This window comes from Dromiciops gliroides, chromosome 5 (genome assembly GCF_019393635.1).
Source record: "Dromiciops gliroides isolate mDroGli1 chromosome 5, mDroGli1.pri, whole genome shotgun sequence".
NCBI lineage: Eukaryota > Metazoa > Chordata > Mammalia > Microbiotheria > Microbiotheriidae > Dromiciops > Dromiciops gliroides.
The window spans coordinates 146,829,376-146,854,190 of record NC_057865.1 but is presented as its reverse complement, the minus strand read 5'-3'; the positions used below and the strand labels follow the sequence as shown (position 1 = coordinate 146,854,190).

General features: G+C 40.5%; 1 protein-coding gene across 3 annotated transcripts in view; it reads left to right on the top strand.

Annotated features, from left to right (window-relative positions):
- LHFPL3 (LHFPL tetraspan subfamily member 3) overlaps positions 1-17,347 on the top strand; it is a 774,666-nt gene extending 757,319 nt beyond the window's left edge. For all 3 annotated transcript variants that reach the window (XM_043966686.1, XM_043966688.1, XM_043966687.1), the window contains one exon: positions 14,616-17,347. In XM_043966686.1, coding sequence (XP_043822621.1) covers positions 14,616-14,644 — 29 coding nt within the window. In that variant the 3' untranslated portion in view covers positions 14,645-17,347. The remainder of the gene's footprint in view (positions 1-14,615) is intronic.
- Positions 17,348-24,815: the final 7,468 nt, after the last annotated feature.

The following is a 24,815-nucleotide window of genomic DNA, read 5'->3' as shown; positions in this document are numbered from 1 at the left end:
ATTGTGAAATAAGAACTAGGGCTATTTCCAGGGGAGAGCTGAGGGCCCAGCACTTCTCTCTGCTCCTCCTCTCTGCTCATCTCCAGTGTAAAGGCATCACCCATAAATATAATATGTGTTGTCTCCCCCAACATTCTGTAATCAACTTGAGGGCAGAGAATATTTCACTTTAGGCATTGTATCCTTGATACCCCACCCAGTACATGGCACATAGTAAATACTGATAAACCTTTGTTGATTAACTGATATTTTTGAGTAAAGATTTGTTTATCAATTTTTATGTTAAATTAAATAATGTACAGCAAATCTTTTGGAAAACAGTAGCAATGATATAGGCACATAGTCCAGGAGTTGCCTTCTGGCTAATAATAGTATATAAAATATTTTCCATTCCTATGAAGTCACTTACTCTTTAAAATCTTGACAGTTATTTCCTGACTACCTCTAAGACTACACCAACTTCATCAGTTTTCTATTGAATGTGTTTAGTAGGGTCTAGCTCCCTTCCCCCACTTCGTCCTGAATGCCATTTGTTTCCCCAAATATCAAATGGGTACTGAGATGTTCAAGTCCAAATGTGGTTTGGTTTCATTGTCATTGATGAGAAGAGAGAACCACAGAAATGCTGGCAAATCTATTCCATTTCACATCTATTAGTTGTCTCCCTCTTTCAGGATGTCTTGAAATAAGTAAACATAAGACTATAACACTCACCATTAGGAATAAATTTGTCATGTATCTTATGATAGTTGGGATGGTAGACAGTTGCTGCCTATGAAGACAACTGTAGCATTTCTAAAATGGATTGGGGCACTATTACATTTAATTTCCACTTAAGTAAAGAAAATTTCACTGAGGATGTAGACTAGGCATGCCTTGAAGGAAACATTTGAAGAATAGAAGGGGACTTCCAGGTGAACTTTGAGTGGGGAGCAATGCCTTGGGTATGGAGTGAAGTGTGAAGGAAAAACACAGAATCAGAAAGTGGAGGCAGGGGGAGTAGAATCAGACAGGAACACAGTGAGGAGATTATCTTAGCAAAGAGGAAGGAGGGAGAGATAAGAGACTAAGTATATAACAGCTAAAGATCTAGAAGCATTTGTCATATTTAAAGGCAAATAAATATCCTAGTTACAAATGTCCCAGTTTCATATGTGCTTATATTCCTCCTTGAATTTTCTGAAGAGTTGTCATAACAAATAACTCCAGTGCCAGAGAATGAGGGAATTGGGGAAATGTAAGAGTGGAATGAAATAAATTTAGACCAGTGTGGATATCTGGTCACCAAAGTGGAATCTGAGACTATTACACAGAAATTTTCAGGATTCACCAGTATTTGTAAAAGGCACTACAAGCTGATGGTGCCTCACCATACCCCTTCCTCTTTTTTTTTTTTTAAACAGGGCAATGAGGGTTAAGTGATTTGCCTAGGGTCACACAGCTAGTAAGTGTCAAGTGTCTGAGGCTGAATTTGAATTCAGGTTCTCCTGAATCCAGGGCCGGTGCTTTAACCACTGCACCACCAAGCTGCCCCCTACCATAGCCCTTCCTCAAGGGCTCTGCCCTAGGCCTAACTTCTAGGAGAGACTCCTCTCCTTATTTCAAAAAGGGTCCAAAATGCACCTGCTTTATATTGAAGTTCTTTAACAGAATTAATCATCTTAGAGCAAAGATTCAGTATGGCAGCAGAAGCATCTTCCATAGGTGCCCTGAGAGGCTTGAAAGATCTACAGGCTGAGTTTACCTACCAATTTCCTTACTTTTAATAGTTTCCACGGCTATATCCATGTTCCTTAATTGTGGAAAGGTTGGGGAAGGGGAGGGGAGGAGAGAGTCATTCATGAATTAACAATCAAAATTCCTTCTCATGAATTACTTACATTCTGAGAAAAGGTCATATGGGAATGTATTGTGCCTAATGTCAAGTCTAATTGTCGGTTGCACACAAGAATAGAACAAAATTTTCTAGGCCTGGCACTTAAGCCATTTTCTGCCCCTTATTTGCACAGGAAGACCAAGAGAGTGACATGCGGAACAGTTTTAATTAGCATTCTCCAACTCTCCTGCCTTGCCAAAGAGCATGCTTAGAGGACCACAAATTGGGGGTGAGGGTAGGAAAAGACGATATGCAACTATGAATAAAAGTGACAGAATGGGGTGGGAGAGGAGGAAAGAGGAAAAGGTCAGCTTTGGGGGAGAGCCCCAGATGAACCCCCTTGCTTGCTGTTATTTGTAAAGTGAACAAATCACTGGGAGGGAAATACCTAAAACCTGGCTTTCAGCCAGAGTCCTTGTGTTCCCACCCCTCCTTTCTGGAATATTCAGGTAAGTGGACAGATTCATGCAAATCCTCTCTTAAAATGGGGCCAAGCCCTTAGGTAACCCCTTCCCTCAGTTTTGTGCCAATCAAGGCTGAGTGTATTGCTGACATATGGATCTTTTTCTCAGTCCCCTCAAAAACTCATTCCCAAGATCTAATAGCTATTTCCTTCTCCAGCTCATTTTACGGATGAAGAAACTGAGGCAAACAGGTTTTAAGTGACTTTCCCAGGGCCACACAGCTAGGAAGTGTCTGAGGCCAAATTTGAACTCACGAAGATGAGTCTTCCTGACTCCAGGGCTGGCATTATCTGTTGCACCATCTTGCTGCCCATATAATATATAGCAATGCAGAGACCATATTTCTGGTTGGCTTGAGAAGGCGATGGAATTATGTCTATGTTTTTACCTTATAATAATTTAAATCAACATTTATTATCACAGAAGTTGTGATATGCTATATCCATTTTTGGTTTTGTTTTTTTTTTTTTGGTGTATTGATCATGTTTGCTTATTCCCTTCTTTTTTCTTTAAAATTAATGATTTTTTTAAAAGGGGGGGTGATTCTCTAGGAGGGGAAATGGAAGAAATATTGGAAAAAATTCTAGACGTATAAAAAACTAAAATATTTTGTTTTTTAAAGGATTAAAATTTATTTTAAAAAGCAAACATTGCGCAGTGGATAAAGCACCAACCCTGGATTCAGGAGGTCCTGAGTTCAAATCTAGCCTCAGACACTTGACACTTACTAGCTGTGTGACCTTGGGCAAGTCACTTAACCCTCATTGCTCCGCCCCCCCCCAAATTAATTGTCTACTATATAGTAGGTAGAATGGATAACAAGAGAAAAGTAAAACTTGGTCCCTGCTCTCAAGCAGTTTACATTCTACTTAAGGGGGAAAGAATACAACATGTACATGGAGAAATATAAAATGCATGCAAAGTAATGCAAAATAGCTTCAAGGAGGAGAGAGTGCTAATAAGGTACAGAGGCCTCCAGCAATTTTTTTATTCCTCAAAACCATTTCAACCAAAAAAAGAAAATATGTTGTGAAACCCAAGGGTAATTTAATATACCACTCAAAAAATTCATTTAAATTTACTCATCAGGTGCTTACAATAACTACAACAATAACTTTTGCTCAAAAAAGCTCTCAATGGCTTCAGAAACACAAACTTATAATGCTTCAAATATATACATGCTTGTTGTTGCAAAAGAAAAATATGTTTATACCATAATTGGGCAGTTTTTTACTCCTCAAGGTGTCATCAAGGAATTTTAGCTGTTACCTGTTAGACCATGGTGGAGAACTACTAAATGAGAACTACAAACTCAGGGAATGAGAAAAGGCTTTGTGTAAGAGATGGTGACTTAGCAGAGCTTGAAAGGAAGCTGAGGATTCTCAGAGGCGGATCTAGGGAACCTAGGGCCCAACTTCTGTAGAGACCTGGAAAGAAAAAAGAAATGTCAAAGAGTTTTCAAAGTGGAGTAATATGAAAAAGTATTGGAAAAGTAAGTGGGAACCAAATTGTGGAGGGCTGTAAGTGACAGGCTGAGAAGTCTGTACTTTATCCTAAAAGCAGTAGAGGGTTATTGAATATTTCTGAGTAGGAGGGTAACTGTCAAATTTGTGTTAGAGGAATATCATTTATCAACTAGCAAGGGATATTCTGGCAAGGGGAGAGACCAGCAGCGGGGGGACTAGTAGGACATCTACTGCAATAGTCCATGATGTAAGAGATGTAAGCTTGAACCAGGGTAAAAGCCACATGAGTTGAGAAGGAGATAGATGTGAGAAATCTTAGAGAGGAAGAATTTATAACACTTGGTAAATGATTGGATATTGTGGAGTGAGGGATGAGACATGGATGACTCCAAGGTGGTGAACCAAGGTGACAGGAAGGATGGATGATGGTGCTCTCAATAAAACTAGGGAATCTATCTTTAGAGAGGAATGGGCTTTGAGGAACATATAATGATTTCTGTTTTGAACGCGCTGAGGTTGAAATGCCCATCGAACATCTAAGTGGATTGATCTAGCAGGCAGCTAGTAATGTAAGATTCTGCTTCAGCTGTGAGAGTAGAACTGGAGATAGAGATTTGGGAGTCATCTGCGTGGAACAAATAATAATACCTTTATGACAGTGGTCATATCATTGAACCTTTCTGAGCTTCCAGAATAAGAATAAGAATACCTGAACTATCTACGTTAACCAGGTCGTTGTTTGAATCCAATGAGATAAGGGGATAATATATTTAAAATGCTTTGTAAAACTTGAAGTGTTTATGTAACTGTCTCCTGTAGTCCAGTAGTCAAAATCAGAGAATAAAGACAGCCTGGATCTTTTGATGATTAAAATTCTACTCCTCTCTTTCTCTATATCAAGGCTGGAGACCATCAGTCCTTTCCTCGGAGCCCCCAAATGGTCTCTAGGAAAAGAGGGCTGTGAGAAAAATTGGGGTGTGGAGAACATGCCAATTTATCTTCCACCTCTGCATCTTTACACAGGTGGTATTCACTTTCTGTTTCTGCCTCTTTGTATCTGTCTCCCTGTCTCTTTCTGTCTCTGTGTCTCTATCTTTCCCTCTCTCTGTCTCTGTCTGTCTCTGTCTCTCGATCTCTGTCTGTCTCTCTGTCTCTGTGTATCTGTGTCTCTGTCTCTGTCTCTCTCTCTCTCTCACACACACACACACACACGCGCACACACACACACACGCGCGCGCACACACACGCACACACACACACATGCACACGCGCGCACACACACGCACACACACACACATGCACACACACGCACACATACGCACAATATCCTTGTTAAAATGTAACCCCCTTGAGGGCAAGCACTGCGCTTAATAGTTGTATCTCCATCTCCATTATCTAACACAGTACCCTGAATATAGCGACTGCTTAGTAAATGTTTGTTAAATTTAATATCACAATATCATAATAGATTTAGCACAGAACAGGACTTTCATGGCCATCCATCCCAACAGATGATGAACTGGAGACCCAGAGAAGTTGCTGACTTGCCTAAGAACCCTTAGGTTCTTCCCACTGCAGTATCAGCCATTTTACTCACCTCACAGAATGATTTTAAGCATCACACGAGATACTGTATCAGAGCTCTCTGAAAACCATACAGACGTTTACCAATACACACTACTTCTATAGACTCCGAGGTCTAATAGTAAAATGTTCAGCTTCCTTTAAGACCACTGTATTCAAGCTCTCAAATAAAGCCTCTCAGCCGGCCTAGTGTGAGATAGATACAGTTTATTGGCTTCTGGATTTGAAAACATGATGTAAGGAAGAATGACCTACTCCTTGATCAGGAATCCTTAGGCCCTGGGAAGATGCAGCCTGGGAATTCTTTTCCCATTCATTATCCTAACAAAGATCCAACAAGTAAGAGTGCTTTAAAATATAAAAATAAAAAAGTCTCCCCGGTCACACAGAACTGTTTTACAATCCCCCACACAGGGATGGCATCCCAGCTCCACTAATCACCGAGGCTCTGTGCCCTAATTGAATAGGTCAGGTAAGAACAATCAACATTCATTCGAGTGTGGGCCCCACAGGAGACCTTTCAAAGTCTGTAAATAGAAAGAAAATTCAACGACATAGCATTTAGGTAGTTTGGACAATGTGGTCCTTGCAAATGCTGCTCTCATTAACTGTGATTCAAGTGACAGCTTCCAAAAGGATTTTCAGAAAACCCCTCCAACATGAAACACCAGCAAGCCAGGAGCACATGACCTGCTACAAGGGCAAACTCGCCTGAACAAAGATTCAAGGCGGTGAATGACTTATTTATACAGGTTCTGCTCTGCACAGACCTGGGAGGATGTGACATCTATTAAATTGCCTCTTTTGAGCTGCACAACCATCCACAGTGTATGGGAAATGTTAGCCAAAGTTTAGAAGAGAACAAAATGTTTTACAGAGTGACAACCCCAAAGCTCTCCCATAGACCTTGTCACTAACCCTGTAAAATGCTGTCTGTGTCTCACGGAGCCAAAAGACTGAAAACTGAAAGGGGAGAGGTGGGAAAGAAGCTCTGCACTTCTCCCTTCCCATCTAATGGATCTGTGAAATTAATTGGAGTGCCTGATCATTATTAGGACAAATTGTCATCTTTAAGGAAATTCTTAACGAAGCCAAGGAGCTGTGTTTACCAGCCTCTGTTTTCCCTTGTCCTTTAAACCTATTGTAATTTAGAGAAATGCTATAATGGACACCAGCCGGCCTCCCACCCTCACTTCCCAGGATACCTTCCCAGGCTCTGAGACTCTGGTTTTACAGAGTACTGGCGATAACATGTTCTCACCAACCAATTCAGAGGTATGCTGATTCCCAGTTTTAGGTTTAGACCTCTAGGACAGTAGTGTCAAATTCAAACAGAAAGGGATCCCGGTGGGTTGCACATTGATTTATCAAATCACAAGTTAACATTATCTATGTAGAACTGTATTTTTATTTATTTTGCTAAATATTTCCTAATTATATTCTAATCTGATCTGGGGCCACTTGGATATTTTCCAGAAACAGCCTGTAAACTTCAAGTTTGATATTTCTGCTCTAAGCATCAATAAATCAACATTGATTAAGATCTTACTATGGGCTATAACCTTCCTAAGCAACTATTTTAAATTCTAGAGATTCACCCAGTAGAGTTGAGTTTAAGACGTTATTGTCATCATCATCATAGTATTTGGACAGTACTTTAAGGTTTGCAAAGCGTGTATATCTCATTTGATTCTCACAATAATCCTCTGAAGGAGCTGTTATTATTATCCCCATTTTTATGGATTTATAAATTATATAGAGTTTATAGATTATGAAATTGAGGCTGAGAGTTATCTGAATGAATATTTGAACCTAGGACTTCCTGACTCCTAGTCCAGCACTCTATGCACCTAGTTGCTATAGACACCCTTGGATATGTACTTCTTTTTCCTGTTCATCAGGAATTTGAGAAACTGAATGGTTCATAGTGCAACTATGCCCAACATAGTGATTGGTGAAAGATGAAAAGGATGCAAAGCAATGGGGGGGAAAATAGGTCATCAGAATTCCACTGGGGCAGCTAGGTGGCACATTAGATAGAGCACCAGCCCTTGAGTCAGGAGTACCTGAGTTCAAATCCAGCCTCAGACACTTAACACTTACTAGCTGTGTGACCCTGGGCAAGTCACTTAACCCCAATTGCCTCACCAAAAAAAAAAAATTCCACTAAGCCCAAGACCTGAGTTCAATCTATTGGGCACTCAGTTTCCACATGGGGTAACCAGCAAAGATCTGGGTGGAACCTCCTCCCTGGTCATCTACTCCAAGACAAGTCCAATGTTTGTCAGCAACTCATTTCATATGTAGCCATGGCTTCCTATATTGTGACTTAGAGATCTTCCTAGGCAGCCTTTAGCTCCCTAGAGCAATTTAGGGAGTGGAATACAAAGGATGGAGGTCATGAAGAACCAGAGATAGAAACGTGTTGTTGTTGTTGTTTGTCTTCCATTCTCAAAGAGAATGACACTGGAGTGATGTCATGATTTGCAGTGAATTGGATTTAAGTGAGGGAGGGCTGTGCAAGGTCACCAACCTCACTCTCTCCTTCAGAGCTATCGGGGTCCAGTGGCAAGATATATATCAGGATGACTGGAGATGGCTCTGGATGTTTAAGACAATTGGGGTGAAGTGATTTACCCAGGGTCACAGAGCTAGTAAGTATCTGAGGCGAGATTTGAACTCAGGTCCTCCCAACTTCAGGGCCAGTGCTCGATCCACTGCACCATCTAGCTGTCCAGAGGTAGAAACTACAGTTTTTATCAAAAGGAATATTCTAAGTAGAGAAGTAGTTGATGGACATATAACAAAACTCTGTAGAATGACCTAGTTATCAAAAAAAAAAACAAAACAGGATATGTAATAACATAACAATGGGGGAATTCTTTGATTGTAGGTGAAAGTATTTGGCAAGATTACATTATAGGATAGGAATCCTGGAAGAGATGAACCTTAATTTTTAGGATAACGAGCCATGTGTTCTAAAAGTATGAACTAGGGCCCATAGCTAGATTGACAGCGGGAGGGCACGCCACAATGCCAAAGTTATTTCAGAGGAAGAGAAGGAAGACAGTCATTTGTTTGAGTCTAGAAGACATCTTGACCTTGGAACTTGAGGGAAATCTGTATTCAAATCCAGGATGACTGCCACCCATGGTCAATGGGGTGAATGCAGAGGCTGTAGAAGGCCTATCCATGGATTTGCCCATGGAGTTCTTGGCCCTATTATGTACTTCACATCTTTTTTCATGATGGCAGACATCATGCTGGCTACAAAACCTCCAAAATCCTAAATGACCCTACGGTTGGGGAAAGGTCACATGGTACCTGGGTGGGTACCTCAGTTTTGGCTTCCCTGGGAAGAACATAGAGCAAGGAGTACAAGTGAAACAATCTGGGCCATCCATTTGTTCTGGCTGGGGTCCTCAGCAGGGTCTGCTTGTAAAGATGAAGCCAGATAAAAGTGACCATGTTGTACTGCATTAAATGCTTCAGCCCATGGGAAGGCAGTTGGCAGTTGGTTTATGTCTGGCTCCCCACATGTGAGGAGGGGGTAGTGTAATTCAATGAGAAAAAAAAAATGCTGTTTCTAAAATTAGAAGACATGGGTTCAAATCTCCTCCTTTCATACATACTCCCTAGGTGATCTTAGATAAGTCATGTACCCTCTGTGAGATTTGATTTCCTTGTCTACAAAAGGAGTTGGGCAAGATGGTCTCTGAGTTCCTTTCCAGCATCAGTTCTATGATTCAGACAGGAATTTTTGGAAGAGGGTGAAAACCCACTGGCTGTGATTAACACTTCCTTCCTATTGGATAATGAAACTCAAGTATTTTTAACAAAAGGAAAAGGAAAAGAAAAAAAGGCACAGTGGAACTTGTATTGGTTCAGCTGTTGAGTGGTGCCGAAGTGTTCCCATTTCCAGGGATTAATTCTTACTCTGAGTGCTGGGCTCCACCCTTATCCACTCCTGCAAGATGGGGGAACCAGGACCAAAATAGCCATATATGTTTCTTCAAGAAGTGTCATTTTACTGGAATGAGAGAAATAGGGGAAAACCAAAATGGGGGGGGGGGGAATGACATGTCATTTTGCATTACTCCCTCCCCTGAATGTGAATGCAAAATTTCAAAACATCCTTCTTTTGCTCTTTTTACCCTGTTTTATTTAGTTTACTTTAAGTTATCTGGAACTTTTGGGTTTTTTCTCCTTCAGAGTCTTAAACCTCAAAATGGATTTGGGAGTAATTTAACCCCCAATTTCCCAGTGTTCTAGTAAAAGAATTTCAATTTCCCAAACAGATTCACTCTTCACACATACTAAGAGAGAGGTGCTGTCTCAGCCTAAATCAGATCTCCAGTGCCTATGGGCTTAACTGTCAAGTTGGCACACAACAAACACAAAATAAACTTGTTCTTTTAAGGTTACTGTATTTTAAGCAAAAAAAGCTCACCTTCAAATTATACAAGTGTATTGACTCTCCTGAAGGAGGATACCAAGTTAAGCATTCCTATCATTATAAGTAACTAAATTATATATATATACAGTTCTCCAGCAAGAAAACAAAAACCAAAAAATTATGAAGAAACTGGCTCAGAGATATTAATTAACTTGCCTAGAATCACACGGTTAGTAAGTATCTGAGGCAGGACTTAAATCCTAGTATTCTTTTTTTTCTGCTTTGAATAGAATTTTATTTTCCAAAATATATGTAAAAACAAATTTTAACATCAATTTTTTAAAACTTTATGTTCCAACTTCTCTTCCTCTCTCCATTCCCACCCCCCACCCACAAGAACTCAAGCAATTCAAAATAAGTTATACATGAGTAGTCATGGAAAAATTCCCATATTAGCTAGTTGTGAGAGAAAACAGTCAAAAAAATCAAAACTTCAGATTAAGGAATTGTCAAAGAGGAAAAAAAAATTTTTTTAAATGTGTTTCCATCTGTTTTCAGATACCATCAGTTCTTTCTCTGTAGATGGGTTGAAATTTTCATAAATCCTTCAGGGTTATATTGGATCATTGCCTTGCTAAAAATAACCACATGCTTCCCAGCAGATCATCCCCCACTATTGCTGTTATTTTGTATACAGTACATTTCACTCTGCTTCAGTTCATGTAGGTCTTTCCAGGTTTTTCTGATAGTATCCTGTTCATCATAACCTGTCTATAGTACCTTAAATTCTCTGTCAAGCTTAAGGTACTATAGACAGGTTATGAATCCTAGTATTCTTAATTACCAGTCTGCTGTGGCAGTGGTGGTGTGTTTCAATCCTGTCCAGTTCTCCATGACACCATTTGGGGTTTTCTTGGCAAAGATACTGGAGTGGTTTGCTACTTCCTTCTCCAGCTCATTTTATAGATAAGGAAACTGAAGTAAACAGGGCTAGGTGACTTGTACACAACTAGTAAGTGCCTGAGGCCAGATTTGAAGAGGGTGAGTCTTCCAGGTAACCTAGCTGACCTCAATTATGGGTCTACCGACACTTTATTCACTACCCTACATAAAGTACATCTCTGCCAAAGTTGGTGTTGGAGGGGTAGAGAGTGGAGAAGGGAATGTTGCCTCCAACCTGGATATCTGTCCTTGATCAACTGGGAACCTGCCTCATGGGTCAAGAGCTACCACATATGGAATGTGAAAATACTATGTTACTTAAGAGTGCCAACCAAAGGTAAGGTATGGTTATGACTAAGAATGGTGCCCTTCTTTTGGAGGGGCCTGCTGGGGTTTGGCACCTTTTCTCTAACCTGGAGAGGTTCTCTAACCCACAGAAAGGCCTACACTCTTCTCAAGAGGATTCATAAACCAAATGCTTTCTTGATCTCTAGGGTTAATTCAAGTCAGAGACCTCCCTATCTTCTTCCAGGATCTGACTTGTGTATACCCAGGTTCTTAAGACCAGCTATGTAATAACAAGAGGCCACAAAGTGATTGAACAGACAGCTTTACTTATCCCTGTATACTCCAAGAGCTACAGATGTTTTTCATGCATAATTCTCCTGTATGTATGCAACCATTAACAATTACAAGAAACATGTTCCTTAGAAAAGATTAAAGAAGATTAGATTCTATATTCCTGGACATCAATATACAATAACAAAAATAAGTTTTGATTTTTTCCTACGTAGTCAATTGTAAATTTTTTTTAATTTCACCCCAAAAAAGAGGAGGTACAAATTTCCTTCCTCTCTCTCTGCATCAAACTCATCATCCAAATTCCTGAACTATAATTATTTGCCATTCCTATTTTCTTTCTTGTATTCCCCTTTGTTTTGGTTTTCCCCCAAAATCCCTTCCAAGAGTTCTCTTTTGTAACTGTGTTACACTGTGTGTGAATCAGACATAGTCATAATTAGCTTCTTCTGTGATTTTGGCTAAGACTTCTTCAAATAATAACAACAATAATGATAACTAGCCTTTTAACGGTGCTTTAAGGCATGCAGAGTGCTTCATATGCTATCTCAGAGGCAGAGTATTCTAGGATTGTGTACTGTGCTCCTACAAACCAACCCTGGGATTCTATACAACATGAGCTTGGGGGGTGGAGGTCGGATGGGAGAAGAGGGAAGGATAGACCACCCTCTGTTCAAGACTGCACCAGAACAATGTAAGAACCCATCAATTGTACAGGAGTCTGTACCACTTAGCATAAGAAGGCATTCTCTTCATAGGGGTTCTGCCTACATGAAGCAATCTGAGAAAACCATTATAGTCTAATCACCATTATGACATCATCATATTCCAATTATCTTCACTTGGTTTTGGGAGCAGTTAAGCTGGTGGTGAACAATCTGATTGAGAGAAGTCCATTAAAATCAGAGCATGTGTGATTTTTTTTTCTGTGTATTTGTAAAACAGCTGGCAGACAAATACTATAAACGAGGCTAAATTTCCCCAGCAGTTCCCTAGCCACCCATTCAGAATGCATCATCCAATTTTGAAGTAGGGAAATGATTAGGACTAGACAGTGTTCCCATTGTTTCCTTAGAGTTTGCTCTGTTTCAGAGGGCCTGGAGTTGGAAAAACACACTTTTGAGAAAACAATCCCAGAGCCTTATTTGGCCTGACAGAGAGGGAGAAGGGTGAGGACAGCTGCTATAAAAGTAGCACCACCTTAAAAATGGTTTTGATTTGTTTGGTGGTTTGGTTTGGGTTTTTTTCCCCAATATCTGATTGCAAGCAGGGCTTCTGCCTGGTGGAGCCAATTTAAAACCTAGGCTGTAAGACATTGCAAACACAGTCAATAGCTATCACTAGAAGTAGAAAGCAACAGGAAAGAATTGGGAGGAAATGGAAGTGAAGTCAGCCTGGATTCAAATCTTACTTTTTACCAATATAATCTTGAGCAAATCATTTGATCTCACTGGGTTCCTCACATGTAAAATGAGGAGGTTGGTCTATCAGAGGTTCTTAACTTGAGGTTGGCGAATACACACGCATATAATTTATCTCAATATAACTGGTTTCCTTTGTAATACTACATGTTTTATTTTATGCATTTAGAATTTAGAAATGACAGAAATTGGGGCAGCTAGGTGGCGCAGTGGATAGAGCACCAGCCCAGGATTCAGGATGACCTGAGTTCAAATCCGGCCTCAGACACTTAATACTTACTAGCTGTGTGACCCTAGGCAAGTCACTTAACCCCAATTGCCTCACAAAAAAAAAAGAAATTAAAAAAAAAAGAAATGACAGAGAAGGGGGTCCATTGGCTTCCCCAAACCAACAAAAGGGTCCGAGACACCAACAGGATTAAGAACCCCTAATCTAAATGAGGATTGGTCCCTTCCTGCTCTAAATCTGTGATCCTAACTGTGACTCCAGAAGATGGGAGACAGGAGAAAATGGGGTTCAGAGGCCAAAGGTTGAGTATCAAACAAAGCCTGGGGAAGGGGCATGGCCTATCTGAGCAATGGGACACCACAACTGCAAACATTGGGACTAATCAGTCATTCAATGCATACTTACAAAGTGCTGACCAAGCACTGTGCTAAGTTTGAAGAACACAAAGACAGAAGACAGTCTGCTCTCGAGGTGTTCCCAGTCTGAAGGAGAACATAAGTGTAAAGAACCATGTACAAACAAGCTACATACAGGATAAATTAGAAATAACCAACAGAGGGAAGGCACCAGAATTAAAGGGGATTAGGAAAGAAGGCTTCCTTTTAGAAGGTGGGACTTTTAGCTGGGACTGGAAGAAAGCCAGGAGGCAGATGTTCCATGCACAGGGAACAGCCAGTGAAAACATCCTGAATCAGGAGATGAAGTATCTTAAAACAGTCCACTAAATATTTTTGGTCATTCTAGTCCACTCCCTTTATTTCACAGAGCAGGAAAATGAAGCCCAAGGAGATTGAGTTGTCAGTGATATCAGCAAGCATTGAGCCTGTGTGTTGACTCCCAGACCAACACTACCACTCGCACCCCCAGCTCCCCAGGTAGCTGTGTTTAACTTGGCTGGTTTGATTGTACAGTAGTCTGTAAAGCTGGCCTAAATCAATAGGTTGACCACCTTACATGTGGTCCTGTCCAGTTGCCTAGCCCCAGATCCCAGTTCCATACTTGCTTGGGAAGGTAAGGTCGCTTCTGCTCCAGGAGAGAGACATGATCAGGTGGAAACATATCATAATCCAACTGGTCCGGTGGTCAGTATGGGAATTTAATGTTTGATTATGCATATTTGTTATAAGGGTTTTGTTGTTCTTTGGGAGAGGGAGATGGAAATGCTTGTAAATGGAATAAAAAATAATACTTTTTAAAAGTGGTGTTGGGGCGGCTAGGTGGCGCAGTGGATAAAGCACCGGCCCTGGATTCAGGAGTACCTGAGTTCAAATCCGGCCTCGGACACTTGACACTTAACTAGCTGTGTGACCCTGGGCAAGTCACTTAACCCCCATTGCCCCGCCAAAAAAAAAAAAAAGTGGTGTCCAATTTTAGACAAGAACAAAGAGCATGTAGATATGTGCACAGTTTGGGTTGAAATACCAGTGAGGTTTGGGAGAGTGTGCCTTGCCATTATCTGAGACCCCCTTGTGCAGGTGGCTCCAGGGTTTCTAAGTGGGGCAGGCATAAACACTTCTCAGTCTCCTTTTGATAAGGGAAATGCAGTGCATTTTAACCCATTTGCTATGGCAGTTTTTCTATGCTGAATACCTTATTCAGGAAGAAAACTCATCCTGCCTGACAGAAAATGACTTGTCTCTCCTCTCTGTTTTATCCAGTTCTGCTAAGCCAATATTCTCTAGAATGAGCACAAAACAACACGAGTAACAGCTTTTATACATCAACATCAAATGGGAAGAAGCTTAGGAGAGGACTGAAGAAAGAGATGAATGTGGACAAGTGTGCAACATCCAACTGTCAAGAGCTTCATTCTAAATCTGGATCGGCAAACATGGAAGGGATTCCTGTGGGAAAGGGGGAGAGAGGAGAGAGAGAGAGAGAGAGAGAGAGAGAGAGAGAGAGAGAGAGAGAGAGAGAGAGAGAGAGAGAGAGAGAGAGAGTTGCAATCACGGATTAAACACCAGCTCATTAGAAATTGTCATTGAATAAGATCTTCAGAAGAAGTGCATGAGAAGTCACATTCGGGAAACATTTTAAAAACCGGGGGATGTAGTTGTTGCTAGATTAACATGTAAAATATATATATGTATTGAAAAGGTTTGTAAATTGTCCTTTTTTTAATTAAACTGAAAAACAAAACAAAAAGCTTTAAACTTTCAACATTATAGAGGCAGTTAATTCTAAACTATTTCTATCTCAATAGCCAAGAGACTGATCAAGTATCATTTATTAAGGATGCATTGAATTAAATAAATCTGGATGTTTTCATCATATAGGAAACATGACTTTTACATCTCTGACCTTCATTTATTTCACTGTGTAATTAGTTATAAGTACTTGGTTATTGACATATGTAAAGCTTCTAACTTTTTACAATGTCTGTGTTGTTTAATCTGTCTGTAAAACTTAACTCTATTGGCAAAGTGTTTATGACATATACTCTACCAAGCTGTATATGGCAGAAAATACAGCTGGTGAATAGCATAGGTTCCCAAGCAACCTAGACATCTCTGTCTTCGGGCAACAGCAACAAGGAACTCTGAAAAATATAGAAATCACATTTTCCGCCTTGAATGCTCACATGTAATATATAGGCTGCTATTAAATACTTTTCTATTTCTTCCTAGTATGTGCATAGGAAATTAATATACTTTATAAGTCGGTATCTAAAACCTCTCTGATTTTCTTTTCCACATAACATCCAAGGCTCATATGCTGTATTAACTAATCTGATGGCACTCCTCTTTGTTCATTTGTTTAAAAGATTCTAATCAACCAGATCTATTTCTAGAAGATAGTACATAGTTCTAACAGAACACTTAATTTAATAGCTTTAGGAATCAATGAAAATATACACATATAAGGTCAAATGAAGCTTTTTAGGAATAAATTGCCTTTCTGCTTTTACTAAGTTGGGATTCAAACATTCAAGCATTTTTAGATTGTTTTGCATTTAGAAGTAGTTACGAATTAAGCATATTTTTTCTTTAAATGTTTGATGCCCTTTTTAAAAACACATATTTCAGCATTTGACCCCAACAGAACTGTCCTTTATAACAAAACAAAAAAAATTAGGCAAAACAAATCAATAGTACAATTTTGTCCAATAAGGAAGGCAACATTCCACACCTGTAATTCTCTCCCCCCAAAACCGAGAGGACAGAAGAACATTTTATTACCTGTCCTCCAGTATCAATATTGGACCTTTAAGTGGTTATCAAACAATTTGTTGCCCCTGCGCTCCCCCTAGAAGCCTTCATACACACATACACACATAGACATACACACACGCTACCTGATCCCAACAATAATAAAGAAAACCGTTAATAAAGTTTCCCTGAATATCTAATGAAACACAAGTTAAAATGTATGTGCTGAAATAATCAGCATACATTTAATCATGCATTTATAGGGCTTAAAAGTATAGACTCATACATATAGCACTCTTTCATCCATAGTCTCTAAATGAGAGTAAATCAACCAAACCGTAATTTAATAATCCAGTGAAGCATACTAAATCTAGTCATTCTGTTCGTTATGGAAGTAAGCCTAAATAGAGTAGGATATGAGAAGTGGTACAAATGAAGCTCCTTTTCTCTTACCATTTATCCATGAGGTCCACACTGAGTCATTTGCTGAGTGCTATGTTTTCTAAGTGTTTCTCAGCTCCACTACCATCATGGCAACAACTCATTACTGTTGTGCCCCAGTTCAGGAAAAACTCGATTTGCAAAACACAATGATCTACCAAATCAACAAATTACAGGGTGATTCTTCACATCACAGAAGAATTCAATACCATAGGTTTCCTTTCAGTACCCAACCCCACTCATTCGTTTATAATATCCACTTGCAAAGTCTCTACCTACACACAACTTTCCAAGAAGACATCTGTTACATAAAGGGAGGTACCCCTGTACTCTATCTACAAATGAAACTGAAGGCCCTGGCTTTCTGTATTCCATGTAAATTATTAAACCCATGTAGAGTTATGCATCCCTAATGGTGATGTAAAAATTGTATAATAAAAATGCACTTTCTAATCACATGCAAACATGGGGGGGTGGAGTTTTAAAAGTTGCCATGAAAACTTAGTGTAATTTAACATTACACTTCAGAGTACTCTGAAGATAGGTCAGTGACAATGTACCATTTGTACATAGACAAAACAAACCGTCACAAATATGTAAATCACTAAATGTGAATTGAGTATGAGACATACATTTTTAACTTTTTAAAAGGTGACTCCCTTTCTCATTCTGTTCCCATTGTACCTTGTCCAAAATGTTGCGTGTAAGTTTTTTTTAAGGTCCAGGAAATGTAAAGAAAATTGTTGGAATATCTGACTTTCTGTATAAAAATAAAAATAAGTTTTTGTTACTAAGATGAATGCCTGGTCTTGTCATGCTTCAGAAAGGCCAATGATGGCTTTCCAGGGTAGTACCTGAAGCAATGGCTTCACTTCTATCATCATTCAGTGATTCATTGAGAAATGGTTGGTATTGACAGAAGCATCACTCTCCTGGAAATCCTTGCGGCTGCTGAATTTCAATCTATACACTCATCGGAGTCATGTACTGGAAACTCAGGAACCCATGGAAGAAAAGGTAAGCTTAAGATCTCCAAAGCCTCCCCTGGCCCAGACTAGATAAGTCTCTAGTCATGTTTATCTACATAGAGGAAATAAGCTCCGTGTGAACTAGTGAGGTAAAGCTCCCATTCATTCCTATAAAATTATGCCTGAAATGTCTGAATAATTAGCTCCATTCTGCATTTTGGGTACATGGACACTATCCTTTTCCCTCATCAGGTAACAATCAGCATCTAGTGCAATCAGTCCACAAAAGTTCATTGGTGCTTGCAGTGCAAGACACAAGAAGACACAATGCGGTATTAGGAACAACTCCATGTCCATGGAGTTGAAGGTTGGGGAACTCAGAACATAGATATGTTCTGACACAAGGCAATATACAGTGTCCCAAATGGGTGCTTTCAGAAGCTTCCCATTGTCTGCCACTGAATCAAGTCAATGGCCTCTGCTGTCATTCAAGACCTTCTACTTTGTCATTCCCAGACTACCTTTCCAGCATGATCTCCCCTTACTTAACTCCAAACTAGATATCTCAACACCAATCCTCAGATGCTATTCTACTGACTCCATGCCTTTGATAAAACAGTCACCACATGCTTAGAATAGACTGCCACCTTCTCCCTGAAGCTTACCCAGATGCTCCCAGCTGAAAACGATTTTCCCTGTCTTGAGAGTTCTCCTAGGGGCATCTAGGTGGCATAGTGGATAGAGCACCAGCCCTGGAGTCAGGAGGACCTGAGTTCAAATCTGACCTCAGACACTTAGCACTTACTAGCTGTGTGACCCTGGGCAAGTCACTTAACCCCAATTGTCTCACCAAAAAAAAAAAGAGAGAGAGAAAAAGAAAAGAGAGTTCTCCTAGTATTTTTGCCTGGATCTCTCCCTTGGACCTTATACATGCTACCTGGTGGTACCATCCTCCCCATGGGTATGTCTTATTCCCTCTGTTAAATTATATGCTACTTGAGGGGATGAACTTTACTTATTTCAGCACATTTTATTGAGGGGGGGATGATCAAAATGAATTAAACTAGCAAATTAAATGGTGCAAATAAAAATTAGTGTAGGAGTTAAAGAGTAGAAATACCATGATAAGATCAAGTAGAGAGGGAGGACCTGAGGGTGTTTTCAATATTTATTGTATTTTATTTGTTACATTTGAGTTACAAAATGTTTCCCTCCCTCTCAACCCCATGTTAAAAAAGACTAACATTTCACACACACAAATGTAGATATATAGATATAGATACGATAGATGTGGATGTGGACGACAGAGATATAGATATGGATGATATAGAGATAGATAGATATTCCATATATTCATTCTTTTTATTTATTTATTTATTTGTTTGTTTATTTTGCAGGGCATTGAGGGTTAAATAACTTGCCCAGGGTCACACAGCTACTAAGTATCAAGTGTCTGAGATTGGATTTGAACTCAGGTCCTCCTGAATCCAGGACCACTGCTTTATCCACTGTGCTACCTAGCTGCCCCCCATTTATCAGTTCTTTCTCTGGAAGTGGATAGTCTTTCTTCATAGATCCTTTGTAGTAAATGTGAATACTCATCTAATTCAGAATAGCTTAGTCATTCACATTTACTTTTTGAACAATACTGCTGTTACCGTATACAGTGTTCTCTTGGTTCTGTTCATTTCACTCTTCATTATTTTATGGAAGTCTTTCCATGTTTTTCCAAAATCAACCTGCTCATTTCTCACAGCACAGTAGTATTTCATCAGAATCACATACACGATTTATTCAGCCTCCCAATTGATGAGCGTCCCCTCAGTTTCTAGTTATTTGCCACCACAAAGAGAGCTGCTGTAAATATTTTAGAACATATAGATTCTTTTCCCTTTTCCCTAATCACCTTGGGAAATAGACCTAATGGTATTACTAGATCAAAAGGGTATACACAATTTTATAACTCTTTAGGCATAATTCCAGATTGCTCTCCAAAATAGTTGAATCAGTTCATACTTCCACCAACAGTGTATCAGTGTCCCAATTTTAGGACCTGAGATTTTAATTAGGCTTAGAAAGATGGGTAGGATTCAGATGAACAAAGGGAAGGGAAGGTACCACCAGGTCCAAAATAGAGTGTAATCAGGGATGGATATCCAAAAGAAAATTCTAGAATAAAACAACAGATACCAGTCCAGGTAAGAGATAATGAGTAATTTAATAAACAAAGTGGCAACAGTAACAGATGTGAGTAATGTTATAAAGAAAGACTATGAAAGCCTAAGAGACCAATTAGCTATGGGAAGCAATAAAGAGGAAGGAATCAAAGATACCCACAGTCAAGGCGGGTTTGCCTGTGTTTTCCTTCTAAGTTTCTAAAATGTGTGAATATTAAAAAGTACGGGGACAGCTAGATGGCGCAGTGGTAAAGCACTGGCCCTGAATTCAGGAGTACCTGAGTTCAAATCCAGCCTCAGACACTTGACATTTACTAGCTGTGTGACCCTGGGCAAGTCACTTAACCCTCATTGCCCTGAAAAAAAAAAGAAAAAGATGGGGGGCAGCCAGGTGGAGCAGTGGATAAAGCACTGGCCCTGGATTCAGGAGGACCTGAGTTCAAATCCAGCCTCAGACACTTGACACTAGCTGTGTGACCCTGAACAAGTCATTTAACCCTCATTGCCCCACAAAAAAAGTACCCTTCAAATCTCTAGCCAGGGATTTGACTTCATAAGTATTTGTCCTTCCAGTCAACTAATCAATCAACACAAATTTTTAAGCCCCTACTTTGTACTGGGCACCATGCTAGGAGCTAAGGATGCAAAAACAGAAATTAACCAGTTCCCACCCTCAGGAGGCCTGCATTCCCTTGTGGGAGACAACATGTACATTTATAAGTATAAATCAAATATATGTATAATAAATGGAAAGTAATTTGGAGAAGAGCACATATCATAGAACTCAAATGTTTTGGAGAAGAAGAAAATCAGAGCTTCAATTTGGAGATTTTGTAATCCAAGCTTTCTCACTCTCACCCCTCATTTTACCAATGAGAAAATAGAGGTCAGTGATTAACTGACCTGTTCACAGGTAATTGATGTCAGAGTTCAGATTCAAACCCAGGTCCTCTGATGCTAAATTTAAAAAGTCCAACTATAGGTTCAATTCAGTTCAACTTGCTACTATTCTTTGTGGCCTTATGAAATTGAAATTGATGATGTCATTTACAGAAAGAAAGAGAAGGTCAAGGTCAGATTCACAATCTGATAGGTCTAGAGATAGGAGGGACCTTAGAATCCATCTTGTCTAATCCTCTCATTGTACAGGTGAGAAAATTGAAGCCAATATATATTAAATGACTTGCCCAAAGTTCAAGGTAGGATTCCTCAAAGGCAGGATTTGAACCCAGATCCTCTGCCTTTAGAGCCAGTGCATGGGGCAGTGAATAGAGCACAGGGGCTGGAATCAGGAAGACTCATCTTTCTGATTTCAAATCTGGCCTCAGACACTTACTAGCTGTGTGATCCTGGGCAAGTCACTTAACCCTGTTTGCCTCAGTTTTCTCATCTTTACAAGGGGAAGGAAACGGCAAACCACTCCAGTATCTTTGCCAAGAAAACCCCAAGTGGGATCACAGAGAGTCAGACACAACTGAAACAACTGAACAATTTTCCATTGCTGCATACTGTCTCTTTAGGGCCACAGGATCATAACCTTAGAGATAGAAAGATCCTTTGAGGCCAAATAGTCCAACCTTCCTCTCGTTTTCAAGTTAAGGAAACTGAGACCTGGAAAACTTCAATGATCAGTAACAGAAAAGAGAAGGAAATATCCACAGTGCCTGAGCCAATATTCTCATTACTATTTTGAAGTCCTTGAGCAATAAGCATGAGTGGGAGGAAGTTGTTAAGCAACAAAGTTAATTCTTATTTTTAATAATGGCAGTAATAGGTTAGATAGAAGCAGAGCCAGGCACAGAACACAAGGGCCAACAAGGGACCGCTCTGAGTAAGTAGAACTTTTGAATTATGAAATCTCTGAATTGCAGCTCTGACTTTTGTTCCTCTTCTCCAAAAACAATTCAGGTTCCATAACACGTAACCTTCTCCAAATTACCTTGTACTTATTATACACATACAGTATTTGATTTACACATATACATGTACATGTTTTCTCCCCCAATAGAAGGCAAGCTTCCTGAGGACAATGGGGTGATCTTCCACTAAAGCCGTACTCTGATGTGGTATGAAGATGGCCCTGGGTTCTTGGAAGCCACACCAGCACAGTGCAAACTAGAAGATTCCAACAAATGGAATAAGCTTTATGTAGGAGTTTGGTGATGAACTGCATTGCTTTTGCTTTTAGATACCAGACAACCTAAGTTCAGAAGGGTTCGTCTTCAGGCTAGGAATGAAGTGGGGGTAGAAGGGAAGTATTTTTTTGGCCATAGCAACTCTCAAAGACCATCCACTAAGCTACAGAAGAATTGCAATCTTTGTCAGTGATAGAAGTGCCCACATGGAAGGAATTCTAGATCATTGAAGTCTGTCATAAGTAATAGATGGAGAACAATTCAAACTCCAAAAGAGTATGGGCCCTGGTAACCTGGAAAAAAGTCACTGCACATGCAATCAATCAATAAACATTTATTAAGCACCTACTGTTGTGCCAGACATTGTACTGGGCACTAAAGATACAAAGATGAAACTGAAGCAGACCCTCCCCTCAAAGAGCTTACATTCTATCAAGGAATCAACAATCAAGCATATACCAGGCCATTTCAAAGAGAAACACTAGTAACCAGGGAAGCCTCTAGTAAGATGTATCACTTACACTGAGCCTTGAAGAAAGCAAAGGATTCAAAGAAGAAATTGCGGGGAATGCCTTCTGAGCACATACAAGGAGAGAGGGAGGAAGACTTTGTTCTCTTTTCTGACTGGTGGGAAGGATGCCAGATTTAGAGTGAACAGACCAAGGTTCAAACTGTGACCTTGGGCAGAGCTGTGACTAAATTTTTGTACCTGAAACAAGAGATAAGAAGAAAGGTGGCCTCCATTAGGGGTAGAAGAGACAGAAACCCTGGGACACTGGAGTGAAGGGAGTGAGTAAGGAGCTCACCCCCATGGCACTATTAGGTTCCAGTGCTCTCCAACCCAACAAACCTTAATTAAGCATCTATCTTTTCCAAGGGGGCAGCTAGGTGGTGTAGTGGAATAGAGCACTGGCCCTGAAGTTAGGAGGACCTGAGTTCAAATCTCACCTCAGACACTTACTAGCTGTGTGACCCTGGACAAGTCACTTAACCCCAATTGTCTTCAAGCATATCCAGTGCCATTTCCAGTTGTCATAATCTATATCTTGCCACTGGACCCAGATGACTCTGGAGGAGAGAGTGAGGTTGGTGACCTTGCACAGCCCTCCCTCACTTAAATCCAATTCACCGAAAGTCATGATCCTCTTTGAGAATGAAGGACAAACAACAACAATACCTTTTACAAGGCACAATACTAACTAGGCCCCCAGGGTTGCTTATATTGTATGAGGGGGATAGAACACATACACAGATAAGGATATGGATGATTGATCATTTCTCAGCCTTTTGGCTAAGACCAAGTGTAGGATGCAGATGATTGAAAAGGGGGAGAATCTGAATAACTAGTAGGATCAGGAGAGGCTTCCGGCAGGTCATGGAACCTCACCTGACACTTGAAGGCAACAGGGGATTCTAAGGGATGGAGGTGAGGAAGGAGTGAATCCCATACAGGGAACAAGGAGCAGGCCAACTGGGCAAGAAATCAGAGTGCCTGGAGAGGAGTAATGTACAGCAAGTTCAGATGGGAAGACTGGGTGATTTTGATGGGCTTTAAGCCAAAGAGTTTGTCCTTTCTCCTAGACATACTGGGGAACCCCTGAAGATTCCCGAGTAGCCAAGACATGAGCAGATGTGTATGCTATGAATGTCATGTTGACAGTGCTAGAGAGGACAGATTGGAGACCAGCGAGATTAGGTGCTTGGGAGCCCAACCGTCCAACTGAGAGACAAAGGTGATTAGAATAGGAATTTACCCACAGATGTTATTCAGACCAAGCTATGTGTGCTTGTGCAGTCTGCCCACACCTTGTTGGGTGGGGAAGAGAAGGGGTCACAGAAGGAAGCATCACATTTTTGGACCCCAAGGGTCATCCTACCTCCAGGGCCCAGAAGCATAGCTCTAGGCAACTTTCTTATTGTCTCACTCCTGGCCATGGGGAAAGGATCATCAGTACCCTCCCCGTGGGAAATTTATGGCAGCTGTCCCAAAAGTTAATAGAATATCCTTCACTTTCCTGTCATTTCCTCCAAATAACAAAAATGCCACTGATGAGGGGTTCTCCAATCCTGGCCCCTTGACCCCATACTGACTTCCTTTCCAATTGGGGAAGATCTTAGGTGGACCAGGCCTAGGGATACTGATTGACAGAAAGTCATGGCCACATAGAATCTCCTATTTGCGGGTAATCCCATACTCCTCTACGTCCCCCATCCTGTGCTCAGGAGCCCATTTCCTACTTGGAGCTGACACAATGCACTCAGCTTAGGTAAGCATCTCCCAAGACAGTGGTTCTTGAAAAGAACAGATGCCAGGCTCCATTTTCCTGTAAGGCAAGGGAACTCATTGAACTAAATTTGCTACAGGACCCCACCCCACCCCCCACCCAGGTATGGCCACATTATGGCTTCAGGCCAATTTGGTTACTGTTAACTTGTCTTGACCAGGGCAAATCCCCTTTCTCTGCAACCCAGGTAATGGCCCTGATCCTTGGCTAGTCACTTCTCTGGGTTTTAATTTCTGAAAGAGAGGGAGGAAGGAAGGAAGGAAGGAAGGAAGGAAGGAAGGAAGGAAGGAAGGAAGGAAGGAAGGAAGGAAGGAAGGAAGGAAGGAAGGAAGGAAGGAAGGAAGGAAGGAAGGAAGGAAGGAAGGAAGGAAGAAGGGAGGGAGGGAAAGAAGAAAAAGGAGGAAGAGGGGAAGAACTTTACTAGATGACTCTAAGATTATAAGATCATAGAGTCATAGATTGAGAGGCAGGAGGAAGCCTAAAGGTATTAATTGCTATTTGGGGCATTCAAAGCCTTTCACAGTTTAGCCTCAATCTACCATTCCAGCTGTGTCATACATCACTCCCCTTCCCCCATTCAGTTAAACTGGTCTTCCTGTTGTTCCTTATAACAACAACTCTCCATTTTCTGTCTCCATGTTTTACTCTGGCTCTTTCTCCCATACCCACAGGGACTCTGTCTCTATTATCCCCTCACTTCACT